Source organism: Dama dama, chromosome 13 (assembly GCF_033118175.1).
Source record: "Dama dama isolate Ldn47 chromosome 13, ASM3311817v1, whole genome shotgun sequence".
Taxonomy (NCBI): domain Eukaryota; kingdom Metazoa; phylum Chordata; class Mammalia; order Artiodactyla; family Cervidae; genus Dama; species Dama dama.
This window is the reverse complement of record NC_083693.1, coordinates 52,927,502-52,954,068: the sequence shown is the minus strand read 5'-3', so window position 1 is coordinate 52,954,068 and position 26,567 is coordinate 52,927,502. Positions and strand designations below refer to the sequence as shown.

At 46.8% G+C, this 26,567-nt stretch overlaps 1 protein-coding gene and 6 non-coding genes across 7 annotated transcripts in view; 3 read left to right on the top strand and 4 right to left on the bottom strand.

Moving 5' to 3' along the window:
* SNX6 (sorting nexin 6) overlaps positions 1-4,457 on the top strand; it is a 55,599-nt gene extending 51,142 nt beyond the window's left edge. Inside the window, exon 14 of the mRNA XM_061159158.1 lies at positions 2,756-4,457. Coding sequence (XP_061015141.1) covers positions 2,756-2,809 — 54 coding nt within the window. The 3' untranslated portion in view covers positions 2,810-4,457. The remainder of the gene's footprint in view (positions 1-2,755) is intronic.
* A 1,665-nt stretch (positions 4,458-6,122) lies between these two features.
* Positions 6,123-6,286, bottom strand: LOC133068661 (U1 spliceosomal RNA). Its single transcript, XR_009695625.1, has one exon. It is a non-coding gene; the product is annotated as a U1 spliceosomal RNA (small nuclear RNA).
* Positions 6,287-9,900: 3,614 nt separating this feature from the next.
* Positions 9,901-9,990, bottom strand: TRNAY-GUA (transfer RNA tyrosine (anticodon GUA)). Its single transcript is given in 2 exon segments — positions 9,901-9,936; positions 9,954-9,990. It is a non-coding gene; the product is annotated as a tRNA-Tyr (tRNA).
* Positions 9,991-12,716: 2,726 nt separating this feature from the next.
* On the top strand, positions 12,717-12,880 carry LOC133068649 (U1 spliceosomal RNA). The gene has a single exon (XR_009695614.1). It is a non-coding gene; the product is annotated as a U1 spliceosomal RNA (small nuclear RNA).
* Positions 12,881-16,073: 3,193 nt separating this feature from the next.
* Positions 16,074-16,163, bottom strand: TRNAY-GUA (transfer RNA tyrosine (anticodon GUA)). The gene is given in 2 exon segments: positions 16,074-16,109; positions 16,127-16,163. It is a non-coding gene; the product is annotated as a tRNA-Tyr (tRNA).
* A 2,543-nt stretch (positions 16,164-18,706) lies between these two features.
* LOC133068637 (U1 spliceosomal RNA) lies at positions 18,707-18,870 on the top strand. Its single transcript, XR_009695603.1, has one exon. It is a non-coding gene; the product is annotated as a U1 spliceosomal RNA (small nuclear RNA).
* A 6,575-nt stretch (positions 18,871-25,445) lies between these two features.
* LOC133068624 (U1 spliceosomal RNA) lies at positions 25,446-25,609 on the bottom strand. The gene has a single exon (XR_009695592.1). It is a non-coding gene; the product is annotated as a U1 spliceosomal RNA (small nuclear RNA).
* Between the last annotated feature and the right edge of the window lie 958 nt (positions 25,610-26,567).

Genomic DNA, 26,567 nt, shown 5'->3' with positions numbered 1-26,567 from the left:
TTGTACAGCCTGTGAGTCAGAAATAACATTCGTGTTTTTAAATGATTATAAAAAGATCAAAAGAATAATACTTCTTGACATGATAATTACATGAAACTCAAATTTAACCTATAAAGTTTTATTGAAATACAGCCAAGCTTATTCACTTATGCTTTGTCTATGATTGCTTTCATATTACTGCAGCAACGTTGAGTAGTTGAAACAGATCAAATTGTCTCTGAAAGTCTAAAATGTTTACTGTTTAGCACTTCACAAAAAAAGTTTGCTTAGAAAAAAAGAAAAAAAAAAAAAAGTTTGCTGACCCATGCTATAGATTGGTGTTAGCCTCTGGTTTCCAGATTTTGTACTTTTTCAAATCCTTTCTGAGGTGTGTTCTTTGGGTGCCAGTTTCTCAGAGCTGTTCTAGTCCAGTTGTTCTGAACTAGTGGTGATTTTGCCTCCCAGAAGACATTTAATAATTTCTGGAGACATGGTTGTCACCAATCGGGATGGGTAGGTTATGTAGAGGCCAGAGGCCAAGGTTGCTACTCAACATCCTCCGATGCCCCAGAGAGCCCCCACAGGAGGGGATCACACAGCCCCAGCGTCAGGAGTGCTGAGCTGGGAGAACTCTGTTGTCTCAGATTTCTTCTGATTTTGTAAGTCTGAACAAAATCTCATTTTGGTCCCAGAATCCAAGTAAACCATTCCAGAAAGAGTAGATAATGGTTAAATTTACAGCAAGATGTTTGAAACTACTTTGGATTTTATTATAATAACTGACATATATGACTTTACCACATAATTGAAGTCTAGTTATAACAGAAAAGTCGATAGTTAGGTCACTTTTGTGTCCTTGAAAATAGGCTCAGATTCTTTATTAAGGAAATAAAAAATGTATGATAGGGGCAGTAACAAAAGAAAATGATGAGCCAACTCTGAGAGTGTGACATGAGTCCCCACATACCCTATTGTAGGTGCAGAGAAAGGTGCCCTTTTGTGGGGCATTTTGGCAGGTGCCAGCCTGCAGCACATACATCTTGTGACTTAGTGGTTCCCGTTGAGGGATGCAGCTGTAAAAAGGTAATTTCATAACGATAGGCAGGCTTAGAATCATTTGTCACAGTTCTGTTGTTATACTGGCCAAAAATTGACAGTAACTTAAACATCTAAAATTGTTTATTTTCACTTAATTTTAGACTTTCAGAAATGTTTCAAGGAAAGTACAAAGAATTCCTGAATACTCTTCACCCAGACTCCCCAAATGTGCATGTTATCACATCGATTTTGTCCTTTTCTCCCTCTTCTTCCCTGTTTCTCTTTACACACACACCCCTGTACACACTTATTTTTGTCTTAAACCATATGAATGAGTTGCAGATACTGTGCTTCTTCCTTTTACACATTTCATTGTGAATTTCCTAAACCCAAGTAATTTTCTTAAAATAGTTATAAAGGTGAGGAAATTAGTATCGACATAATTCTGTTATCTAACCCAGAGACCTGTATTCACATTTCCCTAGTTGTGGCAATAATGTCCTTAATGGCAAAAGGAGACTGAAGAGATTGTGTGTATTCAGTGCACCTGTCGTCTTAGACTTCTGGTGTCTGGAGAAGACGTTGCTGACTTTGTGCTTCGTAGCATTGGATACAGGCCCCTTAGAATGTCCCTCAGTTCGGGTGTGTCTGATGCCTGGGTTTGTGTTCTGCACTCTGGGAACGTGTCCCACACAGGAGTAATGTTCAGATGGTCTCATTGCCTCGCATGTGAGGAGACTCATGCTGTTGTTTAGCTGCCTTATTGGCAATGTACAACATTGATCATTTGCTTAAAGTGATGTCGGCAGGCTTCACAGTGGCTGAGTTGCTGTTTTATACTTTGGAATTAAGAGGTATTCTGTGGGGAGGTACTTGAGACGGTTAAATACCCTGGCACTCAGCCAGCACTGACCAGCAGAACGTCATACTGTGGTGGAAGTACTCTCATTGGCACTGCCCGGTGTGGTTGGCGTCAGTCACGTGTGGCTGTTGACCACTTGAAATGTGGATAATGCCCCTGAGGGACTGAGGTTTTATTTAATTTTAATTAACAGAAATTTTAATTATGCAGCTGTACATAGCTAATGGCTACAGTATTGGCATTTTAAGTCTCATAATAGGATCCATTCATGTTTTTTGCCTGAGTCAGTAAATTTGTGATGACTGCCAAATGGTCATTTTGTAATTCCATCTTTATACATTTTAGTTGACTTTCTAAGGAGATTTCCTTCACTCCTGTTAATATATTACTATAACATAAATATACTTAAATTTACTTTTGTATGTTCCTAAATTTGGATGCCAGTTCACATGTTTTATAAATGGGCATTTAGGTAAGACTTTGTAGAATACTTCTGTGTGATCTTACTGCTTTTATAAAACTGCTATAAGTCTAATCTAATGTATATTTTAATAGCTAAAGAATAAGAACCTGCCTTACAATCAGAACATGCTCAGTAGTTTAATCTGTATACAAAGGGCATATTTTATAACCCTCACTAGAGCATGCCAAATATTAATATTGGTTTAGATAGAAACTTACTGAAGCATCTAGTATGTGGAAAATATTATTGTGCATGGAACAGATTCTATAATTTTACGTCTTTAAACCTTTATTTCTACATAATGATTGTTCTCACAACTCTGGTATCTTAATGTGATTTCTAATGCCATGTGTTTTCAGTAAGACGCTTTCACACTATTTGAACCTCACTGTTTCTGTTCCCTTCCTTTTCAGGGTAATCTACAGTTGCTGCAGAACTGCCTGGCAGTGCTCAATGGAGACACATAAGCCACACTCTTGCCTTCCAGTTAAAAAGGGCTGCCTTCTTTCAGATTTTATTTTTTCTTAATGATGTTAGGCATTTACTGCTCACTGGAAATGAAAGAAACAGCTGACAGAGTGCATCTCCTCTCCCTTTTTCTGAAAAATAATGGATCGGTGCCACCCACGGGTCTGCAGGCTGCGTGGTGGCACCTGCGCCTTGGACAATTTCCCATCATCATGCCCTCCTCCTCTTCAGAAGTCCAAAGTTCTGTCTTTTTTAAGTAGCCTCTATAACTGTGTTTATTTTATGAATAGTATTCCTTTTGGCTGCCAATCTTATTTACCTTTAAATAATTTCTGAAGTTTAACCCTTTCCAAAATACATGGTTTAAACGAAGATAAGGATTGCCGTTACCTTTTTAAAAAATTTTTGTTAAAAAAAAAAAAACATTATACACCACCATAGTTCATTCTTGTATCCTGGTAAAGCATCTTAATCACACTTATTTTAATTAATGAACGTTGCTTAGAAGTTTTGGGACAGGCTTTATGTACTCTTTATAAGTATGATTTCTGAAGAAAAGCAAATGCATTAGTATGTTTGCCTTAAACTTGTAGACTAAACCAACTATTGTCAAATAAACAGTGATAACAGTGATGGTTTTTAACTCTGTGGTCATTGTATCACTCTAAAATTTGGAGTAGTTATAATCTACTCCTAGACTATGCTTTTACAGTGCAGGTCTTAGCTTTTCTTTATTTCTTTTAAAATGGCATATGGAACCAAGTTCACCGCTTTACAGAAGAATGAACTGCTTCTCTGGGTGCTTTGAGCACTTCTTGTAAGATGGAATTGGACAGAGACAGGTTAGAGACCACTGTTTCTAAAACTGGAACAGAGACTCTGGTCTGTTATGTTCCCAGGATTCCACCTCTAGCTCAGCCAATTAACCATGAGACATATGCCAGAGTATAGATCTGTATGTAGAGAGAAAGAGGCCTGCTATAGGGAATAGTACTTGTCCGTGGGGAAAAGTTGGAATATTTGGAATAAAAGTTAGGGTACAAAGTTAAGGTAATGTCAGTAGCTACTTTACAAATATTATTGACCTTTCTAATGTGAATGGCCATTATGTTATTCCTAGTTTAAAATTAGCTTGAGTGGTTGGATTTTTCCACTCTTAAGTTGTCTCCCATGTAGAAACCACAGGCATTTGGGTTGGTCACCCCTCCAGTGTGTTCCTAATTGTTTTTGCAAACCATTCTGAAGACCGCCTGCCTGGGTCTCAGGGCTCGTTACTGTGGTTCCAGACTTCCTCGGCTGCTTGTCTCTGGCCTCACTGGTGTGCTGCTCAATGTTCCTCTGTGTTACTGTTGTTCCTTAGCGCGTTTGAATTGTCCATGTTTGTGTTGGCCGAGAGATTGTGTTTTGTCCTCCATGTCCCCTTCACTGGTGAGAATATGCCCCTGTGATGCCCACCATCGGGTGAACGTGGGGTGGAGGGCCCCAGCCTCTGGATTCAGGGGCTGTCCCTTCACCAGCTGCCTTTGTGGCCTCAGACCACAAGGTTCATTTGAGCTCTTTGCCTGTTTCTCCACCATGAAGGATATACTGACCTACCTCACAGGGGTGTTGTGAGGATTAATAAATGTTGGTACAGTGCTTTGGAAATGTGAAGATGCTGTGTCAATGCTAAAAAATAGCAAGTTCACAATTTTCTATACAGCCATCAACTAATCTGTTTCTACCAAGGTAGCCTTTTTCTAGGAAGGGAGTACAGTGGAAAGTACATCCCCTGACCTTTTGGTTTACATTTTAGAATGCTTGACGGAATGGAGGTAAACTGGAGGCAACAATTATGAGTGTGGGGAGGTGAGGCATGCTTAATAAATACATGTATAAATGAGTTAATTACTATCCAAGGGTCTTGGGGAAGATGTGTGTTACTGCTTTGAAGTCATATGGAAAAAATTTACTTTGTACCTCCAGAATAATTGAAACATTTATTCCATAGCTCACTGCTAGTCTCTTAAAAATAGCCCACCCTGGATTCACTGCTAGTGATTGAGTTGTTGCATTCATAAAACCCACCATCGCAAAGGTACCAGAGGAAGACAGCTAGTGGCAGAGACAGGACAGCAGTGGACAAAATGGCTTCCCTCAGGAGACGCTTTATGCTTCGAGAGGAAGAGGAGCAACCTGGTCTGTGGAAGTGGCTTGGGGAGTCACTGCTGGTTGTGGTGGGAACCAAGGGTGTGAGGGATTAGGAGTTTATGTGGTGAGCAAGGAGGGTGACAGAGGAAATCATTGAAGAAAAAAGGTGGGTCAAGCCTGCCTGAGGCCAGTGAGGCTCCAAATGGATGAGAGTTTTTTTTTCCAGTGGGCACATAGGGGTGTAAAAGGAAAGCTGTCAAGAAATTGATTTTTCACTGCTTATGGGGTGGAGGAGAAATATCAATAACCTGAGGTATGCAGATGACACCACCCGTATGGCAGAAAGTGAAGAACTAAAGAGCCTCTTGAAGAGAGTGAAAATGCTCGCTTAAAACTCAATATTCAAAAAACAAAAGATCATGACATCTGGTCCCATCCCTTCATGGCAAATAGATGGGGGAAAAAACAAAAACAGTGACAGACTATTTTCTCGGACTCCAACAAAACTGTGGTTGGTGACTGCAGTCATGAAGTTAAAAGACGCTTGCTCCTTAAAGAAAAGCTATGACAAATCTAGACAGCATATTAAAAAAAGCAGAGACATCACTTTGCTTACAAACATCCATATAGAAAGCTATGGCTTTTCCAGTCACATACAGATGGTGAGAATTGGACCATCAAGAAGGCTGAGAGCCAAAGAATGGATGCTTTGGAACTGTGGTGCTGGAGAAGACTCTTGAGAGTCCCTTGGACAGCAACGAAATCAAACCAGTCAATCCTGCAGGAAATCAACCCTGAATGTTCATTGGAAAGACTGATGCTAAAGTTGAAGCTCCAATACTTTGGCTACCATTGGAAAAGGCCCTGATGCTGGGAAAGACTGAGAGCAAGAGAAGCGGGCGACAGAAGATGAGATGGTTGGATGGCATCATTTTGACTCAGTGGACGTGCGTTTGAGGACACTTCGATAGATGGCATGGTGCAGTTCATGGGGTGGCAAAGAATCAGCAGGACTGAGGCACTGAACAACAACGATAACTAACGGAAAGCAAGTTTATAGCAGAAAACGAAAACTTAAATGACACAAAAGAGCACCGCTACAAATGTCTTTGGGTATAAAACACTGAAACACACATACTCCAGACACCAAATAAGTCCATTTTTATCTGTATTCACAATTACCAGGGGAAAGAGCGAACGCAGCCCCCTACTACCCCAAATTATGCAGTCGAACTTCCCACATTTGGGGAAGCCGCAGGGGTCAGCACACCCAGAGTGCAATGGATAAGCCTCGCCCTGGGAAAACCACCTTCGTGATCATGGTATCTCTCCTGCCAGGTAAGTATGAGTTTTCGCTCACGCACCGCCCAGCACTCTCGCGCTCGCTCCATCCTCCAGGCACGGTCACTTTCTCAGCCGACTCCGCACACTCCGGGCCCTCCGCCTCTGCACGCCCGTCGCTGCGGCCTCGCTCAGCCGTAGACAACCCCAGGAGCCTCCGCGTGTCCACACGCAGGACGCGCAGGCCCAGCTGAAGCGGGACCAGCAACCTCTGCCCGCCTGCTCATCTACATACGCCACGCCCCTGCGTGGGTGTCTCCGGCGTCCTTTGCTTCGCCTTGGGGACCGCGGAGCCTACTGACCCCACCCGAGACGCGCGGATATCTTCGATGGGGGGAGGGGGTGCGTGACGCGTGGCGACAAGTCGGGACCTGCAGAGGGGAACAGGGAAGACGAGCTCGCGGCGTTCGGCGCCCCGCAGTTGAGGGGGTGGGTGGGTGGCTGGATCCGGGCTTGGGTCTGGTTTCACCTTCTTTTTACTGAAATTGACACGCAACAGGATGTCAATCGGATGTTAAATAGTAAGAGCAGAGTTTCGTTTTAAATTCAGCATGAAATTTAATCCTCGTCCATGATCTTTCTTTCAGATTATGTAGTACTCTAATCTTGCAACAGCGAAAGAAAAACAGACTATCAGGGTAAACCCTTCCCTGCAAGGGGTAGATGTGTATGGGCTGGGTGGGGTGTTGAATGGTCCCTGAAAATCAAATGCACGCAAATATCACGTTTTCATCTTGAAGAACTAGGCTGCCCTTTTCAACCGCCAGATTTGTCTTTTCCTCTTCCATACAAGAAGATCATTTCTCGGAATCAAGTGGCTCCTCCCCAACCATGAGCAAAACGACTGAACGAACTGTTGTGCGCTCCTGGGTGGTCCGTGCTAGGTAGCAAAGCGAGGCGAGAGGCATGACTGGAGATTTTAAGATTAGGGAAGGCTTCCTGAGGTCCTGACTGCTCAAAGATCCTAGAACACGTGTTATAGCACCCTTTTTTCTTTTTTGCCGAGATGTCTGGTGGGGGCAATGCTAATTCCCCCAACAGGGATGGAATCGCGCGGCCGCCCCGCTCCCCACCCCAACCCCCCGCGCCCTGCAGTGGAAGTACGGAGTCTTAACCACTGGACCACCCGGGAAGTCCCAAGCACCCTTTTTGATTATTGGCTGTCTCCGGAAGTTTTCTTTCTTAGTGTATATTTCCTAAAAATAGAGGATTTTCTTACCTAACCCCAGTGTAATTATAAAAATCAAGAAATTAACATTAATACGTTATTTATTCTATAGACATTATTCCATTTGCTCAATTCTCCCAGTAATCCTTTATAGCAAAGGAAAATTCAGAATCATGTGTTACATTATGTATCCTGACTTTTTAACCTTCTTTAATCTGATATAACTCTCAGCCCTTTTTTATTTCATTATGCAGGCATTTTTGAAAATTACAGGCCAGTTATTATTGTGTAGAATATCCTTTGGGTTTTAAATTGTCCTGTATGTCCTCATAATTACATTCAAGTATGTATTTTTTGACAGGTAGACAACATAAATGATACTGTATCCGTTTACAGGTTGAATTATGTCTGTGTCCTCCCCCCGCCCCCCCCAGGAAAAAAACAACAACATATGTTGATATCCTAATCCCTCCTGCCTATGAACACGATCTTATTTGGAAATAGAATCTTTGTAGATATAATCAAGTTAAGGTAAGTTCAGTAAGTCAGTCCAGTCACTCAGTTGTGTCCGACTCTTTGGACCCAATGGACTGCAGCAGGCCAGACTTCCTTGTCCATCACCAACTCCCAGAGCTTGCTCAAACTCATGTCCATTGAATCCGTGATGCCATCCAACCATCTCAGCCTCTGTCGTCCCCTTCTCCTCCTGCCTTCAATCTTGCCCAGCATCAAGGTCTTTTCTAATGATACAGTTTTTTTAATCAGGTGGCCAAAGTATTGGAGTTCCAGCTTGAGCATCAGTCCTTCCAATGAATATTCAGGACTGATTTCCTTTAGGATTGACTAGTTTGATCTCATCGCAGTCCAAGGGACTCTCAAGAGCCTTCTCCAACACCACAGTTCAAAAGCATCAATTCTTCGGCACTCAGCTTTCTTTCAGTAAAATGTCAGTAAAGTGGGTCCTAATCGAGTAAGAATATTTCTCTTATAAGGGGAAAATGCTGTATAAGGACAGAGATAATATGAGGATAATGCCATGTAATGACAAAGGACAGATGCAGTGGTCTTGTAGTGGTGGTCTTGCAGTGACTTGTCATGCAAGTCATGGATTGACTGTCACCACTAGAAGCTAGGAAGAAGCAAGGACAGACTCTACCCAGAATCTCAGAGGGAGCATGGTCCTGCTGACACCTTGATTTTGAACTTCTAACTTCCATAACTGTGAAAGAATAAATTTCTGTTTTTTCAAACCACCCAGATAGTAGTACTTTATTATGATAGCCGTATCAAGTTAATCCAGTGTCCTCCCATGGGCATCACATTGGAAGCATGTGATGCCAGTTTATTCAGTTATTGATGGTGCTAACATTCATTATTTGGTTAAGGTGGTGTATCAGTCATCTACTGCTGTGTAACAAATTACCCTAAAACTTAGCAATTTAAAATAGTGACCATGTGGATGACTTCCCTGGTCCCCTGGTTAAGAATTGCAGAGAAACTAAGCCTAGGCAATGGTGACTAAGACCTGACTCAGGCAAATCAATAAACTGATTAGTTAATTAAAAAAATAGCATCAGAGAGGGGCGGGCTGGGCCACTTAAAAAAAAAAAAATAGCATCCATGTTATTTGCCCGCCATCCTTCGGGTTATCAGCTGCAGTTGGGTTCAGCTGGGCAGTTCTGTGGCAGTGATGTAGGCTCACTTATGCAGCTTCAGTCAGCTTATCGGACAGTTGGGGCAGGTTGGTCTAAGGGCCTCAGCAGACATATCTCATCATCACTCCCATATTTCATCCTCCAATAGGATAAGTCAGTCTTCTTCTCATGGTGGTCTCAGGACAGCAAATAAGAGCAAGTCCTGATGAGCAACTGCTTTTCAGTCTTCTCTTTCCATCGCATTTACTAATGTTCCATTGGCAGTGGCTCCGAAGATCTCCGAGATAGTTGGGAAGGTTTCCTGTCTCCCCAAGTCTGCACCTCAGAGACCATATGAAAGACAGGGACGGAGAGACAGGCTGGGAGGCTGAAAGACTGTGAGCTTCCTTGGGGGGCAGAGCCGGGGACTGAGCCGGCATTGAGGGGGTTTCAGGAAGGGTGCCCTGCTGTCCCTGACCCTGTGACGGCCTGGGTGCTTGTCGGCCTCGCTCCAGGGCGTTTGGTGCGCAGCAGCTGTTTGGAGGGCCTGGGCGGGAGTGGGGCTGGGGCGGGAGTGGGAAAGCGAACAAAGTGGAGAGGGCGCGGCCCGCGGCGGAAGCCACCGCGCTGCGGGCTTGTGTGCGGCCTGCGGGCAGGAGTCCCCAGGCCACGGCCAACGCGGGGCTCTGCGGGTCTCCCAAAGGCTTTCCCGCCTCTGGCCACGGAGGAAGGACGCTGCGCTGCCGCAGGGTGTCCGGCGGGGCAGAGGCGCCGGGGGCGGGGTGCCTTTCACTGTGGTGCAAAAGCAACCAGCACCTCCTTCGAGCCGGAATCGAACCAGCGACCTAAGGATGACCACACGTGTCGGATCTACAGTCCTCCGCTCTACCAGCTGAGCTATCGAAGGGTGCGCGCCACCACGCGGCCGGGGACCTAACTTTTTCTGGAAATGCCGCAACACGACACTGAGACGCCCAAGATGAGACCGTCCGGGCTGGTGGGAAGCCCTTTTGAAGAGAGCGTTCAAGTGCTGTTTAAGTGCTCTTTAAGTGCCGTTAGTTCAAAATACTCCTTTGAATAAAATGGTATTTTTTGTGTGGCACGTTGTGCCACCCTTCAAAGCCAGCATCATCTTGCCTGCATTCCGCAGGATCTCCCTGCTTTCGCTCTGCCACCTTTATAGCCAGAGTGTTTTTCTCTCCTTTTCTAGGGGAGTGGGGAATGGGTTGTGGTGGGGTGTGGAGGGTTTAGATGAAGGCGCTTCTCTTCTGGAAACTTCTGGTTCACTCAGACTTATATCCTCACAAAGGTCTACAAGACCCTCAGTTCTTGTCCCCACGTAGTCACCTCTCTCAGTTTCGGTACCACTCATAAATTTTGTTCTGTACTCAGGACCGCCTTGCTATTCTCCAGACACAGTCCCACCTGGACGCTGCTCTAGCTGAACTTTGGGTAGGGATGCTCTTCCCAGACAGCCCCATGATTAGTCCCCTCCTCCCTCTAGTCTGCTCACATTGTCACCTTCTCCAGGGAGCCTTCCCTGACCACCGAAATCAACACAGCAACCTGCCTCCTTATAGCAACTCCCATCCTCTTTTCCTCCTTGTTTTTTTTTTTTCTCCTTTTTCATAGCTCTTAACATACCAGTTAATTTACCTACTGTGTCTCTTGTCAATTTTCTCCCACCCCACACCCCTTTCTCTAAGTAAAATATGAATATCAAGAGGCCTTTTTGTTGACAAATTCCTGAACAGTGTCTGGCATGGGGTATTCAATAAATAGTTGTTGAGTGGAAAAGTGCCCAGTACTGTCAAAGAGGAGATCAGGATATAAAGAAGGGGCCAGGAGCCAGGGTTTGCCCAGGGGGATGCACAGAATTATCTTCTTTGATCACAAAATAGAGCATGTAAGTTGAGAACTACCGAACTCTCAGCAGGTAGCAACCCCTCCAAACCATTTCCTGCACTAAGAGACTTGACCAGACTCAAGCCTGGCTTGACCTCCACCCCCATTAAAATGTCTGTCTGATCCCAGACATAGAAAACAAACTTAGGGTTACTAAAGGGGAAAGGTGGGGAGAAGACAGAATTGGAGATTAACATATCGACACTACTATATGTAAAAGAGATAAACAAAGAGGACCTACTGTATATAGCATACAGGACTACACTCAATATTTTGTAATAACATGCGACTAGAGTCTACAGTATATATAATATATATAATCCTGTCTCAAAAAATCTAACACGCGACACAGGCCCCTGATCTCCGGTTTTTCTTTCTTTCCTTCCTTCGGCTTCTGTATGCTGCATTTTAGCTCCCTGGCCAGGGTAACCCCGGCCCCCATGCATTGGGAGCTCAGAGTCTTAACCACTGAACCGACAGGAAGGTAGCCTAACTGCCCTTTGTTAGAGCATTCTTTTAACAGGGTTTGCAAATTGTAAAGATGGTTCTCTTACAGCCCAAAGGGTCTCTCTTTGGGCTGGGAGCCATTCCTTTGAAGCGTAAGAAAGAACGATAGGGCCTGAGTCTCCCACTTTCTGTGCGAAGACCCATCCTAACTTCAGTAACTGCCCGCTGACAAACTCGGCTGGCCAGCCTCTCTACTGACCAACTCTGTGGTTTTTCACTGTTGCCTCTTCTGAGCCTCCTGCTCATCCTCCCTTTAACACACTCCGACCCCCTCGCCCATTTCGGAATGGAGCTCGGTCAGTTCTTTCCCCTGCTGTTAGTACTCATGAATAAAGTCTGCTTTCACCACTTTCTCTGCGGTCCGCTGTGTTTCTCTTTGACCGAGTCAGATCGGAAAGGACCAAAGGACACTTGGGGGGCCGCCCAGGGTCTGCGCTTTGGGGCAGCAGGCGGGGGCGCGGCCCAAAGCCCAGGGCTCCTGCCCTGGAGCACCGCGCTCCGGGAGCCCCCGCCTGCTGCGGCGGAGGCGACCACTCGCGCTGTCACCTGGTTTCTCTCTGCCACAGAATCCCGAGTTTCCTTCCAGCATCACTAGGTTAGGCTACACATCCGAAGCACTTTCGTCACTTTTATTTAGAGAGACACAGTGAAGAAACATTACCACGCTTTCCTATTAAGGCGGCTTTAGCGCTTAACGTCAACCGGCAAATAGGTCTTTCCTGAGCTTTCCACGACTAGAAGATGAGTTCAGACAGGCGAGGGCAAAAATGGGCTGACATTTTTTGCTGAAAAGAAGGTGAGACCAGACCCGAGCCCCGACCCATCCCTCAACTGCAGCGCACCGCGAGCTCGCGTCTTCCCAGGTCCCCCCCGACTGGCCGCCACTCGCCCACGCGCTCCCCCCACGAGCCACCGGCGAGTCTCGGGTGGGGTTAGTAGGTCTCGCGCCCCCACGTGGAAGAACATGACATCCAGGACATCCCGGCAGGGGGCGTGGCGTATGCAGATGAGCGGCGCGCAGAGCCTGCTGGTCCCGCTCCCCCCGGGCCTCGGTGTCCCGCGTGTGGCCACGCGGAGGTTCCTGAGGTTGTTCCCCGGGTGGGCGAGGCCGGGCCGAGGCACGCGCAGGGGCGGCGGGTGCGGAGATGGTGCGAGGGAAGTGACCGTGCGTTTAGAGTGGGGCGAGCTCGAGGGTGCTGGGCGGTGGGTGGAAGGCAACTCATACTTACCTGGCAGGGGAGATACCATGATCACGAAGGTGGTTTTCCCAGGGCGAGGCTTATCCATTGCACTCCGGATGTGCTGACCCCTGCGATTTCCCCAAATGTGGGAAACTCGACTGCATAATTTGTGGTAGTGGGGGACTGCGTTCGCGCTTTCCCCTGATAAACTGGTTTTTTAATGACAGATGAAGTCAAGTAAGCATATTGCCTTTGGTTTCTGCGGTGTGTCAACTGGCTTTGCGTTTCTTAGGTTTTCGTTTTTCTATTGTGTTTTGTTCGGCTGCTGTTATGCAATTGCTGTATTTTTCTTTTCAGTCACTGTATTTTAAAACGCAGTAATGTCTTAATGCAACAACACGCCCTTTTGAGTCATATTTTTAATTCTCTCTTTTTTTTTAGCAAGCACCTCTCATTTTTCAAACTTCTCTAGTTTTTCTTTCAGCGTTACCTGGGCAGGTGGGGAAAGGGTTCCTGTTTGAATTAAAACGTTTCAAAAGAAGATTTGCCGTTTACAGCAACAAGAGTAGGTAAAAGCCAGAAAAAGACGCATCTAGTATCTATACTTCCCTGGTGGTTCATAGGGTAAAGCGTCTGTCTACAGTGCGGTGTACCTGGGTTCGATGCCTGGATGGAGAAGATCTCCTGGAGGAGGCAAATGGCAACCCACTGACAGGGTTCTTACCTGGAAAATTCCATGGATGGAGGAGTCTGGTGAGCTTCAGTCCATGGGGTTGCAAAAAGTCGGACAGGACTGAGCAACTTCACTTTCACTTTAGTATCTATAGAGTCACTTATTGTTTCAGTCATGCCCTGCTCTGTGACCCCATGGACTGCAGCAAGCTAGGCTTACATGTCTTTCACGCTCTCTGAGTTGCTCAAACTCATGTCCATTCAGTTGGGATGCCATCCAACCATCTTATCATCATCCTATATCACCCGCTTTCCTCCTACCTTCCATTTTTCCCAGCATCAGGGTCTTTTCAAATGAATCAGCTCTTCGCATCAGGTGGCCAAAGTATTGAAGTTTCAGCATCAGTCTTTCCAACGAACATTCAGGGTTGATCTCATTTAGGATTGACTCGTTTGATCTCGCAGTCTAAGGAACTCTCAAGAGTCTTTTATATCACTTACATGTGGAATCTTAAAAAAAAAAAAAAAAAAAAGTCAATTTATTTATAAAACGAAAACAATCACAAACAAAACAAAACTGGGGTAGCGGGAATAAACTAGGAGTGTGGGATTAATAGGTAGAACACAATATAAAAAAAAACCAAGATAATGCTATATAGCAATTGAACTATATTCAATATCTTATAATAACATAATGGAAAAGAATCTCAACTGTACACCTGAAATTACTACAGGACTGTAAATCAACTAGTTTAATACATAAAATTTTTTTAAAGAACCCAGAGGGAATTCCCTGGGGATCCAGTATTTAGGACTCCAGGCTTTCACTGATGGGGCAAGACATCGATCCCTGGTAAAAGAACTAAAATCCAAAAAGCTGTTCAGCCCCTCACCCAAAAGGCAGATTTTTTACATGTACAAGAGAACCCCCAAAGGAAGATGAATACCCCCAAAAGTGGCTAAGTGGCCCCGTATATTGGCCCTGGTTCCTTTTGCTGGAGAATGATATTTAGAGACCAAAATCTGGTTCCTCTTGTTGATGAATACTGGTGTGTCACTGCTATTAAGTCCTGTACCTATTTTACTCAATGGATTATATTCCATTATTATCATTACCTTGATTTGGCAGTGGGACTCCTTTGAAACTGGCTCCTGTGTGCTTGATATGCCCCCAAATCAATCACTTCATTTCACTACATTTCTTCACTTTCCCCCACAGCGGCACTTTTCCAGGCTTGCATTTTCCCCTACTAACAGCCTTACCTCCGGTGGAAGCTGATGTGCCCCTCTGCCCTCCTGCCCACCATGACTTCGGGTCGCAGTGAGGCTTCCTGTGGAGTGATGGAGAAGGCTATCAGGCTAAGAGCAATGAGCACATCCAGGCTTAACCAGGCCTGTAGGTATCCAGCCTTGGCTGCCCTCCTTCGCCCACCAACCCCGATTCCTGGGCATAAGTGGTTGCTTCCTTGGCAGAGGTCAAGCTTCTGTGGACTTCCTGGAGAGGGGGCTGGAATCCAGAGGGAGGGGCAGAGGGCACGGATGTCCAGGTTGGACTCTACAAACATTTCAGATCCCACTGGGTGTGTGCCCACCACCCAAGACTGCTAGCCCACCCAGCAGAAGGCCTCCAGAGGCACAGCAAGCCACAGTGAAGTGGCCTTCCCTCAGCCCGATGTGTTGCCACTCCCTGACCAGGCAGCGGGCACCTCTGCCCCTTTGAGGTTGGGGGGACAGTGCCTCAGAGTGCCCCTGCCAGTCTCTGTGCCACCCAGACCAGAAGGGTTGGCCATGCTGGTCACCAAAACCCACGCCCCTTCCCACTTCTCCAAACCCAGGTCACCAAGGGTTGCACACCTCCACATCCTTCAGGAATAGATCCAACAAAGACCTAAGGTTCTTTCTTTTGGCCCCATATGCTGGTCTTTACAGATGGTATCATTCGAGGCTGGGGTCTCTGCAGCCGCAGAGCAATGGCCCCTTCTGGGAGGGCACGGTTCAGACTGCGGCGGCACAGCGCCCTAGGCCCAGGGAGACTCCAAAGACTCCAGGTTGGCACATATTAGTTAGCAGTGGGATGATGAAAAGGGCTGAGACCAACAGGGGTTTGCCAGGAGAGGACGACAAAGCAGAAGCACAGTCTCCAGTTTGAGAGGCAGTTCAGTTCAGGCGCTCAGTCGTGACGGACTCTTTGCGACCCCACGGACTGCAGCACACCAGGTTCCCTGTCCGTTACCAACCCCCGGAGCCTACTCAAACTCATGTCCATTGAGCCCGTGATGCCATCCAATCATCTCATCCTCTGTCTTCCCCTTCTCCTCCCGCCTTCAACCAGAACCAGAACCAAAAAAGGGCTTGTGGCCTCAGGGGTCGGGGACAGCAGCCCCGGGCCCCTGAGGTTTCAGAGAGCCCCACTGCCATCGGCGTTCTGCTGAGAGTCCTCTGAGATGGACTCCAACTCTAAGCAGAGTCTCTGGAGTTTCCCTCCCACAGGAAGGGAGGGAGAAAGTACCACTCCCTGCTGTTCTCTGTACCCACACCCAAACCAGTCTGTCCCCAAAGTGAAGCTGCTCCTTCTTGATGACAGTCCAGCCCATTTCCTTATGGGTGCTCTCTCCACTTCATCCTCTTCTTTCTCCCAGTTTAGCCTTAAGGACCCAGCACTAAAGTTAGCCACCTGCTCAGAACCTCCCCTGCTTTTCACTGGGGAGCAAAAGCAACCAGCATCTCCTTCGAGCCGGAATCGAACCAGCGACCTAAGGATGACCACACGTATCGGATCTACAGTCCTCCGCTCTACCAGCTGAGCTATCGAAGGGTGCGCGCCACCCAGTGGTCGGGGACCTTACTTTTTCTGGAAATGCTGCAACACGACACTGGGGCGCCCGAGATGAGGCCGTCCGGGCTGGTCGGAAGCCCTGTTGAAAAGACCGATGGCGTTCGCCGCCAGGGCGCCGGGTGCGGGTGCGAGGACCCGGCAATCCTGTGGGGTGGCTGCGGCCCGGCCTTTGTGTCGGCCGGCATCGGGGCGGCGAGTTTCATGATGCCTCGTGTCCTCTCCGCTGTCCCTCTTTCTACAAGCGGGGACCGCGGCCTGAAAGCGGGGAAGAGGGCTAGGGCAGAGGCGGCGAAATGGATGCGCTCGCGGGGTGCAGGAGGCCGAGCCGAGGAGACGGGCACAGCGGAGCCGGCTGCCAACCGCCTAGGCAGCCACCTGGGGCTCTTTAAGTGCCAAAATGCTCCTTTGGTCAAAAGGGTATTTTTTACTATGGCACGTTGTGCCACCCTTCAAAGCCAGCATCATCTTGCCTGCATTCCGCAGGTCTCCTGTGGATCTCCCTGCTTTCTCTCTGCCACCTTTATAGCCAGAGTGATTTTCTCTCCTTTCCTAGGAGTGTGGGGAAGAGGGGGTGGGGGTGAGGTGTGGAGAGTTTAGATGAAGCTGCTTCTCTTCTGGAAACTTCTGGTTCACTCAGACTCGAACCCTTACAAAGGTCTAGAAGACCCTCAGTTCTTGTCCCCATGCAGTCACCTCTCTCAGTTTCGGTACCACTCATAAATTTTGTTCTGTACTCACGACCTTCTTACTTTCTCCAGACACTGCTCTAACTGACCTTTTGCTAGGGATGCTCTTCCCAGACAGCCCCATGACCAGTCCCCTCCTCCCTCCAGGCTGCTCACATTGTTACCTTCTCCAGGGAGCCTCCACTGACCATCGAAATCAGCACAGCAACCTGCCTCCTTACAGCAATTCCCCATCTCCTTTCTTTCCTCGTTTTTTCCCCCCTTTTTTCATAGCTCTTAACACCCAACAGACTAATTAATTTGCCTACTGTGACTATTGTCAGTTTTCTCCCACCTCCACACCCTTTTCTCTAAAATATGATATCTAAAACATCTGACGTACATCTGAAACTAACACAACGTTGTAAACAACTATGCTTCAATTAAAAAATAAATTATGAAAAAAATTCCTCTCTGAGAAAGTCCAATACCTGACGCAGGCCCCTGTCATCCTTTTTTCTGTCTTCCCTTTTTGGCCGCGCTATGCTGCATTTTAGTTCCCCGGCCGGGGTAACCCGTACTCCCGCCTTGGGCGCTCAGTCTTAACCACTGAACCGCCAGGAAGGTCGCTTGACGCCCTTTGTTACAGCATTCATTTAAAAGGGCTTGCAATTGTGAAGATGGTTCTCTTACAGCCCAGAGGGTCTCTCTCCAAGACTGGGAGCCATTCCTTTGAAATGTAAGCAAGAACGGTAGGGCCTGTGTCTGCCACTTTCTGTGCGAGGACCCATCCTAACTTCAGTAACTGCCCGCTGACAAACTCGGCCGGCCTGCCTCTCTACTGGCCAACTCTGGTTTTTCACTGCTGCCTCTTCTGAGTCCCCTCGCTCTCGTTCTCCCTTTAAAACGCTCCGACCCCCTCGCCCATTTCGGAATGGAGCTCGGTCAGCTCTTTCCCCTGCTGTCAGTATTCACTGGATCAAGTCCGCTTTCACCACGTTCTCTACGGTCTGCTGTGTTTCTCTTTGACCGAGTCAGATCGGAAAGGGCCAGAGGACACCTGGGGGCCGCCCAGTGTGCACGCTGGGGCAGGGCACGGGGGTCGGGGGCGAGGCCCAAGGCTCCCGCGCTCCGGGAGCCCCCGCCTGATGTGGTGGAGTCGACCACTCGCGCTATCACCTGGTTTTCTCTCTGCAACAGGACCCCGGGCTTTCCTTCCGGCATCACTAGGATAGGCTACATATCCCGAAGCACTTTCGTCCCTTTTACTTAAAAAGACACCGTGAAGAAACATTACCACGCTTTCCTATTAAGGCGGCTTTAGCGCTTAACGTCAACCGGCAAATAGGTCTTTCCTGAGCTTTCCACGACTAGAAGATGAGTTCAGACAGGCGAGGGCAAAAATGGGCTGACATTTTTTGCTGAAAAGAAGGTGAGACCAGACCCGAGCCCCGACCCATCCCTCAACTGCAGCGCACCGCGAGCTCGCGTCTTCCCAGGTCCCCCCCGACTGGCCGCCACTCGCCCACGCGCTCCCCCCACGAGCCACCGGCGAGTCTCGGGTGGGGTTAGTAGGTCTCGCGCCCCCACGTGGAAGAACATGACATCCAGGACATCCCGGCAGGGGGCGTGGCGTATGCAGATGAGCGGCGCGCAGAGCCTGCTGGTCCCGCTCCCCCCGGGCCTCGGTGTCCCGCGTGTGGCCACGCGGAGGTTCCTGAGGTTGTTCCCCGGGTGGGCGAGGCCGGGCCGAGGCACGCGCAGGGGCGGCGGGTGCGGAGATGGTGCGAGGGAAGTGACCGTGCGTTTAGAGTGGGGCGAGCTCGAGGGTGCTGGGCGGTGGGTGGAAGGCAACTCATACTTACCTGGCAGGGGAGATACCATGATCACGAAGGTGGTTTTCCCAGGGCGAGGCTTATCCATTGCACTCCGGATGTGCTGACCCCTGCGATTTCCCCAAATGTGGGAAACTCGACTGCATAATTTGTGGTAGTGGGGGACTGCGTTCGCGCTTTCCCCTGAGTCTTTTTTTGGTCTTAAGAATAGGACTTAGGTATGTTACTTCCTGTTGTGGTTTGAGTTTTTTCAGTATTTTATAGTTTTGCTGAAGCATTTGTTGAGTTTACCAAACTTTACGAAGCACAAGAACACATAAAACCTCTGGGTGCTGGGAAAGATTTTTAAGAAGCTGGTAAGTTAAATAGTTTTATGGAATAACTATATATGGATTTGACTTGAGCTCCGCGAGTTGGTGAAGGAGTTAGGGTGGTTTGACCGTGGTGTGCAGTTCATGGGATTGGGCAACTGAACTGTACACGTGCATTTTTGTATGTCTGACATTTTTCTCTTTGTCCCATACTTTGAATAGGCTGTGATCGTCTCCTTTTAAACCGTGTTGATTTATCTTTTTTTTTTTTTTTTTGACTTGTTACCTTGTAAGGGTTTTCTTTTAAGCTTTCTAATTTGTCTGCCATCAAGTTGTTTTCTATCGCTTGATACCCCCTCCCCCGCCCCTCCAGTGAATATCAATTGTGTTTTCCGCACCAGGAGAGAGAACGTCAGAGCAAAAGACTGACTTGTACTTTTGAGATTTTTGAGGTGAAAAACGCAAGTTTACGTGTAAATCTATTGCTGATTCATGTCAATGTATGACAAAACCCACTGAAAAAATAAATAAAAAAAAAAAAAAAAGAAAAACGCAAGTTCCATGTCTATGCAAAGAAGGTTTAGCAGTGAGTGAAGATGATGAGCTTCTGTAGCAGTGGGCTTGGCTTCTCTGGAGAGGAGTGGATGGTGAACAGGTTCTAATCTGGTGCTGCAGGTAATTAATAACTTGGTTGTGAGGTTTGGAAGGACTCATTGGATAGGACCGGGTTCTGTAAGTTGCCAGTCATTTGCTTGTCCTGGAGGGTTGGCGGGTAGAGAGTATCTAATACACAGTCGTGGACAAATTCTAGGCTTTTGGAAGGGGCTGGGACAGCATTATCCCCACTCTCAAGATGTAAGCCTGTGATGACAGCAAAGGCCTGTTTATGAGGCCCTTCCAAAACAGGGGACTTGTGCTTCTGATGAACTCAGAAGACCAGGCAAGACCCTGGCCATTTGCTAAGGTTTTTCATAAATGCTGTATAGTCTCCTGACTGCCCAGGAAGAAACAGGAGACTGCCATTGTAAGACGGAATCACAATCCTGATGTGGACCTTTCGTCTAGTGATAATGTTGCCCTTCCCTATCCTGGTTTCCCTGATAGCTCAGTTGGTAAAGAATCTGCCTGCAATGTGGGAGACCTGGGTTCGATCCCTGGCTTGGGAAGATCCCCTGGAGAAAGGAAAGGCTATCCACTCCAGTATTCTGGCCTGGAGACTTCCATGGACTGCAAAGAGTCGGACACGACTGAGTGACTTTCACTCACTTCACCATCCAAGTCTGTTATAGGCCAGGCTCTCTGGCATCATAGGCACTGGGACATGTGACATGTGTAATGGAAGATGAATACTAAATTAGAAAAAAAAAAAAATTCCCCTATGCAAGAAAGGGAAAGATATTTACTTCTTTCTCAAACTGTTTATTCTTTTGTTTTTGTCTGTGCCAGTCTTAGTTTTTTGGCTTGCAGGATCCTTGTTGCAGTGTGTGGTTCCCTGAGTAGGATGGAACCCAGACCCCCTGAATTGGGAGTGTGGAATCTTAGCCCCTGGACCAATAGGGAAGTCCTCCCCATTTCTTAAACAATTTGTAAATACCTCTTCTGTCCTTTTGAGATATATAGATACATAGTGTTTTTAACAGCTAAAGAAATCTTTTGTCGGTGTTGCAACCTAAGAATGTTTGTCTTGGGCCTTTGAAGCCATCTTTTTGAAATGTGAACGTTAAAGAAGGTAGTTAGTGTCCCATCTCCCTCTACCTCAGGGAGTTTAAGCTAAATAGTGGCTGGCTCCATGTTGTAAGGACCTGCTTGGCACGGAGATACGAGTCTTACTTCCTTTTGGATAAAGGCACATGGATGGCCACTCTACTTACCAGTTGAATTTAGGATGCACTGTGTAGCAAATGGTGCTGTCAAGTCCTCCTATTGAGGACAAGTTCTTGAAGACATATATGTAATGAGTTGTATCTGCCTGCTTGTGTAACAGGCAACATTCTTATTGTTATGGGGTGAATTGTATCATCCCCCCCCCCACCCCAAGATTCAAATGTTGAGGCCCTAACCCTCATGTGACTGTATTTGGAGACAGGGCCTTTAAGGAGGTAAATTAAGATTAAAATGAGGTCATAAAGGTGGATCTCTAATTCAATATGACTGGTGTCCTTAATTGGAGATGTGAGGGACAGCTGCAAGCCAAGGAGAGGCCTCATGAGAAAGCAAAGCTGCCCGATATCTTGGTCTTGGATTTACAGCTCCTCGAACTGGGAAATGTTCCTATTATTCAGACCTCTCTGGCAGTCCATGGTGTTTTATTATGGCAGCCCAAACTGAGTGATATCCTGTCTTCGCAGTCTATTTGGCGCATATCTTGTGATGCACATTACAATGTGGTTTAGTAGTTTTTCAGTAAAAATGTTTTCTTTCTTTCTACCTTTGTGGAGAGGATTCCCTGATTTGACAGGAGATGGTATTCTCAGTGGTCTGGCATCGAGGACAAGGGTTGGTTTGGCGGTTCTTGACTTGACTGAATCAGGTAAACATCTTGTGGTCTCACAACAGTCAGGTAAGAAAAGACCCTGAGTTATTTTTAAAAGTCTCCCTTTTAGGACTTCCCTGGTGGTCAAGTGGTTAAGACTCCATGCTTCCAGTGCAGGGGGCATGGGTTTGATCGACCCCTGTTAGGGAAAGTTATGCATGCCATGTGGTGTGGCAAAAAAAAAAGCACCCTTTTTTAGCCCTCTGCTCTTTTCAAATTCTAGCTAGAGGAACCACCCGCTTCAATATCAACATATTAAGTAAGCATGGATAATATGGGTTCTACAATTCTCAGGATCACTATTAGCATTGAAGGTAAAAGAAATATGTCTGTGTGTATACATACATACACACACACACACACACACACACACATATAGTCACTCAGTTGTGTCCAACTCTTTGTGACCCTATGGACTGTAGCCTGCCAGGCTCCTCTGTCCATGGGATTTTTCCAGGCAAGAATACTGAAGTGGATTTCCATTTCCTTCTCCCAGGGATCTTCCCATTCCAGGAATCAAACCCAAGTCTCCTGCATTGCAGACAGGTTCTTTACTGTTTGAGCTACCCGGGAAGCCCCTGGGTGTGTGTATATATATATGAAACCAGATCTGTTGCAGGTCATGTCTTGCTTTTTAAAGTCTGATTTCTCCATCTGTCTCTCTCTAGTTTGGAATGGGTATGCATAGGAGAATCCAGTGTTACAGTGGCCTGTGGATGGTTCCTTTAATTTGGTTCTTTTGTGTTTGTACAGGTTCTAAGAAGGGCCTCATCCCAAGCAAGTGGATTATGGTCCTGAAAGAATTAATATCATTCTAAGAGGAATACTAAATAATTTTTTAGGGTAGAAGGAAAGATTGAGAACAATGGGAGAGGGATGTGAGAATGATGGTTTCTGTTTCCCAGGACTGTCTTACCCTCTTCCTCTTTTCTCTGCTGTCTCTGGGCCTCCAGCATCCCTTTATCCCTCCCAGCCTTAAATCAACTCCAGAGAAGAGGGAAAGTGGACAAAGACACAACTTCTTTAGCTGCTGTGTTCAAGAACATGGATTTGTGTTTCTCCAGCCCAGCCTAGAGTCCACTTCATGTCAGTCCAAATTCCACCTCCAAGAGTCCCTTATCATACACACACCATGTAGTTAGGACAGCAGACATGACTCAGAGGTATGATCCAGGAATAACCGAGAACTCAGATAAAACACTGTGTCCCCTCTGAAGGGCACAGGATGGAGAGCAGTCATATCAGTTACTTAGAAAAAGGCAAGCAAAAAAGGTTAGGCTGATAAATCCAGCATGGGGAAAGAAACTGATATGTCATATCTTTTTTTTTTTCCCCTTTTCTTGATGGGAGGTAAACCAGCCCTTCCTAATCAGATTGCCAGCAAAGCTACCCAGCCCTCAACTCTCCTTATCCCCCTGCAAAACAATAGGAATCCACATGCCCTTCTCACCAGCTGATATTCACCATTTACAGGCTTCTTTTTCTGTGCCCTAGGAAAGACCCACGCAAATTTGCAGTATTCCACAGCGTGCTCTCAGTTACCAGCCCTGCTTGTGGGGGTGTGCGCTGGCTGCAGCAGGGAACCAGAAGACAGCGGCTTTGATGGAGGAACACTGGGGACCCAGTGACCCGCCACACAGGGTACTCTTGACCAAGGGAAGTCAGCCCTCATGACTGCGGCAGAACTAAGATCTTTAAAGAACCATCCAGACCGTGTCAGTGGGTATTCCTGAAGCCTTTCCTGCTAAAGGTAAGCTGGGAGAAATTACAGCACTGTACCCAGAAGAGCTGTATCCCCACGGATTTCCATCAGCAGTTTGATGATTGAAATGTCTCAGCAGGTGTTGGTATAGATCCAGGCGCAGATCAGATTTGCTGTTATGTCTAACCTTTGGTCTCAGCTCTCTTACGAATGGACCATCCAGACTCCAAACCATATTGTGTCAAGAACTTTTCCTTGGCCTAATATAGCCCTGTCTTTTCTCATAGATACTGGTTCTACTTTTCAATTTCTTGGAAATGTTCTACTTTCCATCTGGTGATAGTGTAGTAGAAACTGTTGGTTTTTTGGGCAACCTTTCTACATGTTCCTTTTCCTCCATGGTTCTCATATAGAACAAGCTCTCTGACTTGAGAAACACGTATTCTTATTTTCTCCTTTTAACCTACTGGGGAGACCTACTGTGCATATTAAAGGCTATCATGCCCTGTGCTATAGATGCCATGTTGGTGGAGCTCCTTGGAGAAAAAGGCCCCTAATTTGGTAACTATGTACCTCCTGAAAGAAGATGGCCAAGAGTGACTATCTAAAAAGAAAAAAAAAAAAAAAAAAAAGAGTGACGATCTCATATTGCCCTGGAAAAGCCCTCCACACAGAGACAAATCCATGTATGGAGCTAGGCCTTAGCAAATAATGACACATTTTTAGTTTGAGATAGAGAACAATTAACAAAACTTGACAATCAAATTAAGAAGAAAAAAGAGGAAAAAAAAAGAAAAAAGAATTTTATTGTAGTCAAACTGAGGACTATAACCCAGGGTAAGCTCTGAGAAAGAAGTTGAAGGCACAGTCACATAGATTTTTCAGAACAAAGGATCACACATCAAAATAACTTACTGACATTTTACATAAAGTTCACCAAAGATTCATAGTTCAGGTTGCTCCTGCTGCTACTGCTAAGTCACTTAAGTCATGTCCGACTCTTCGAAACCCCGTGGACTGCAGCCTACTAGGCTCCTCCGTCCATGGGATTTTCCAGGCAAGAGTACTGGAGTGGGGTGCCATTGCCTTCTCCGATAGTTCAGGTTAAGCATGTACAAATTAAGCAGCAAGCCACCATACCCTTTGACACAGATGCCAATCTTCTGAGAAGTTACATCTCTGTTGTCAGAAGAAAGGGAGAAAAAAATTGACACTTCAATTTTCTGGAATAACTGACACTGGAACTGAGCTGTACTGAAAAGGTAATGATTCTTTCCTTCAGTTACATGTTTCCAGTCAATGCCACTTTGTACTCTCAGACATGGTTTGTATTTAAGTTGAACAACTGTCATTGGTGATTATTAGCAGGGCAAAAGCAAGACCACTTCCATTACTTTTTATAATATCAAAGTAAATCTAACTGGAATCCATGTACTCAAGCGCTAAATTTGACACAAAACAATTTTAATTGGAGTACAATGTTGTGTCAGTCTACTGTACAGCAAAATGACTGTTCTATATACATTTAAAAATATATACTTGCTTCAGTCAATATAAGTACTTGACTTAAATATAAGACGTTAACTCTAAAAGCTGACTTATATAAAACCCAACATTCAAAAAACTAAGATCATGGCATCCAGTCCCATCACTTCAGGGCAAATAGATGGGGGGAAAGTGGAAACAGTGACAGATTTTATTTTCTTGGGCTCCAAAATCGCTGGAGATGGTGCCTGAAGCCACAAAATTAAAACGTTTGCTCTTTGGAAGAAAAGAGCAAATAACAAACAGCGTATTTAGAAGCTGAGACATCACTTTGTTGACAAAGGTCTGGATAGTCAAAGCTATGTTTTTTCCCCCTAGTCATCTATAGATGTGGGAATTAAAGCATAAGAAAGATCAAGCGCTAAAGAACTGATGCTTTTTAACTGTGCTGATAGAGAAAATTTTTGAGAATCTCCTGGACCGCAAGGAGATCAGACTAACCAACACCCAAAAACGTTAATTTGAAATATTTATTGAAAAGGCTGAAGTTGAAGCCCCATAGAACCCTAATAAAAAAACCACAACTGTATCAAATTTCAAGTAGCTCAAAAATTGCAAGATTAGATGTCATTAAAATATGTTTTTTTCAACAGAACTTAAGAAACAGTTTACAGAGAAACCATAACAATACCTAAAATAATTATATCTACCTTTATATAACAGTAAATATCAGGGGAAAGCGCGAACGCAGTCCCCCACTACCACAAATTATGCAGTCGAGTTTCCCACATTTGGGGAAATCGCAGGGGTCAGCACATCCGGAGTGCAATGGATAAGCCTCGCCCTGGGAAAACCACCTTCGTGATCATGGTATCTCCCCTGCCAGGTAAGTATGAGTTGCCTTCCACCCACCGCCCAGCACCCTCGAGCTCGCCCCACTCTAAACGCACGGTCACTTCCCTCGCACCATCTCCGCACCCGCCGCCCCTGCGCGTGCCTCGGCCCGGCCTCGCCCACCCGGGGAACAACCTCAGGAACCTCCGCGTGGCCACACGCGGGACACCGAGGCCCGGGGGGAGCGGGACCAGCAGGCTCTGCGCGCCGCTCATCTGCATACGCCACGCCCCCTGCCGGGATGTCCTGGATGTCATGTTCTTCCACGTGGGGGCGCGAGACCTACTAACCCCACCCGAGACTCGCCGGTGGCTCGTGGGGGGAGCGCGTGGGCGAGTGGCGGCCAGTCGGGGGGGACCTGGGAAGACGCGAGCTCGCGGTGCGCTGCAGTTGAGGGATGGGTCGGGGCTCGGGTCTGGTCTCACCTTCTTTTCAGCAAAAAATGTCAGCCCATTTTTGCCCTCGCCTGTCTGAACTCATCTTCTAGTCGTGGAAAGCTCAGGAAAGACCTATTTGCCGGTTGACGTTAAGCGCTAAAGCCGCCTTAATAGGAAAGCGTGGTAATGTTTCTTCACGGTGTCTTTTTAAGTAAAAGGGACGAAAGTGCTTCGGGATATGTAGCCTATCCTAGTGATGCCGGAAGGAAAGCCCGGGGTCCTGTTGCAGAGAGAAAACCAGGTGATAGCGCGAGTGGTCGACTCCACCACATCAGGCGGGGGCTCCCGGAGCGCGGGAGCCTTGGGCCTCGCCCCCGACCCCCGTGCCCTGCCCCAGCGTGCACACTGGGCGGCCCCCAGGTGTCCTCTGGCCCTTTCCGATCTGACTCGGTCAAAGAGAAACACAGCAGACCGTAGAGAACGTGGTGAAAGCGGACTTGATCCAGTGAATACTGACAGCAGGGGAAAGAGCTGACCGAGCTCCATTCCGAAATGGGCGAGGGGGTCGGAGCGTTTTAAAG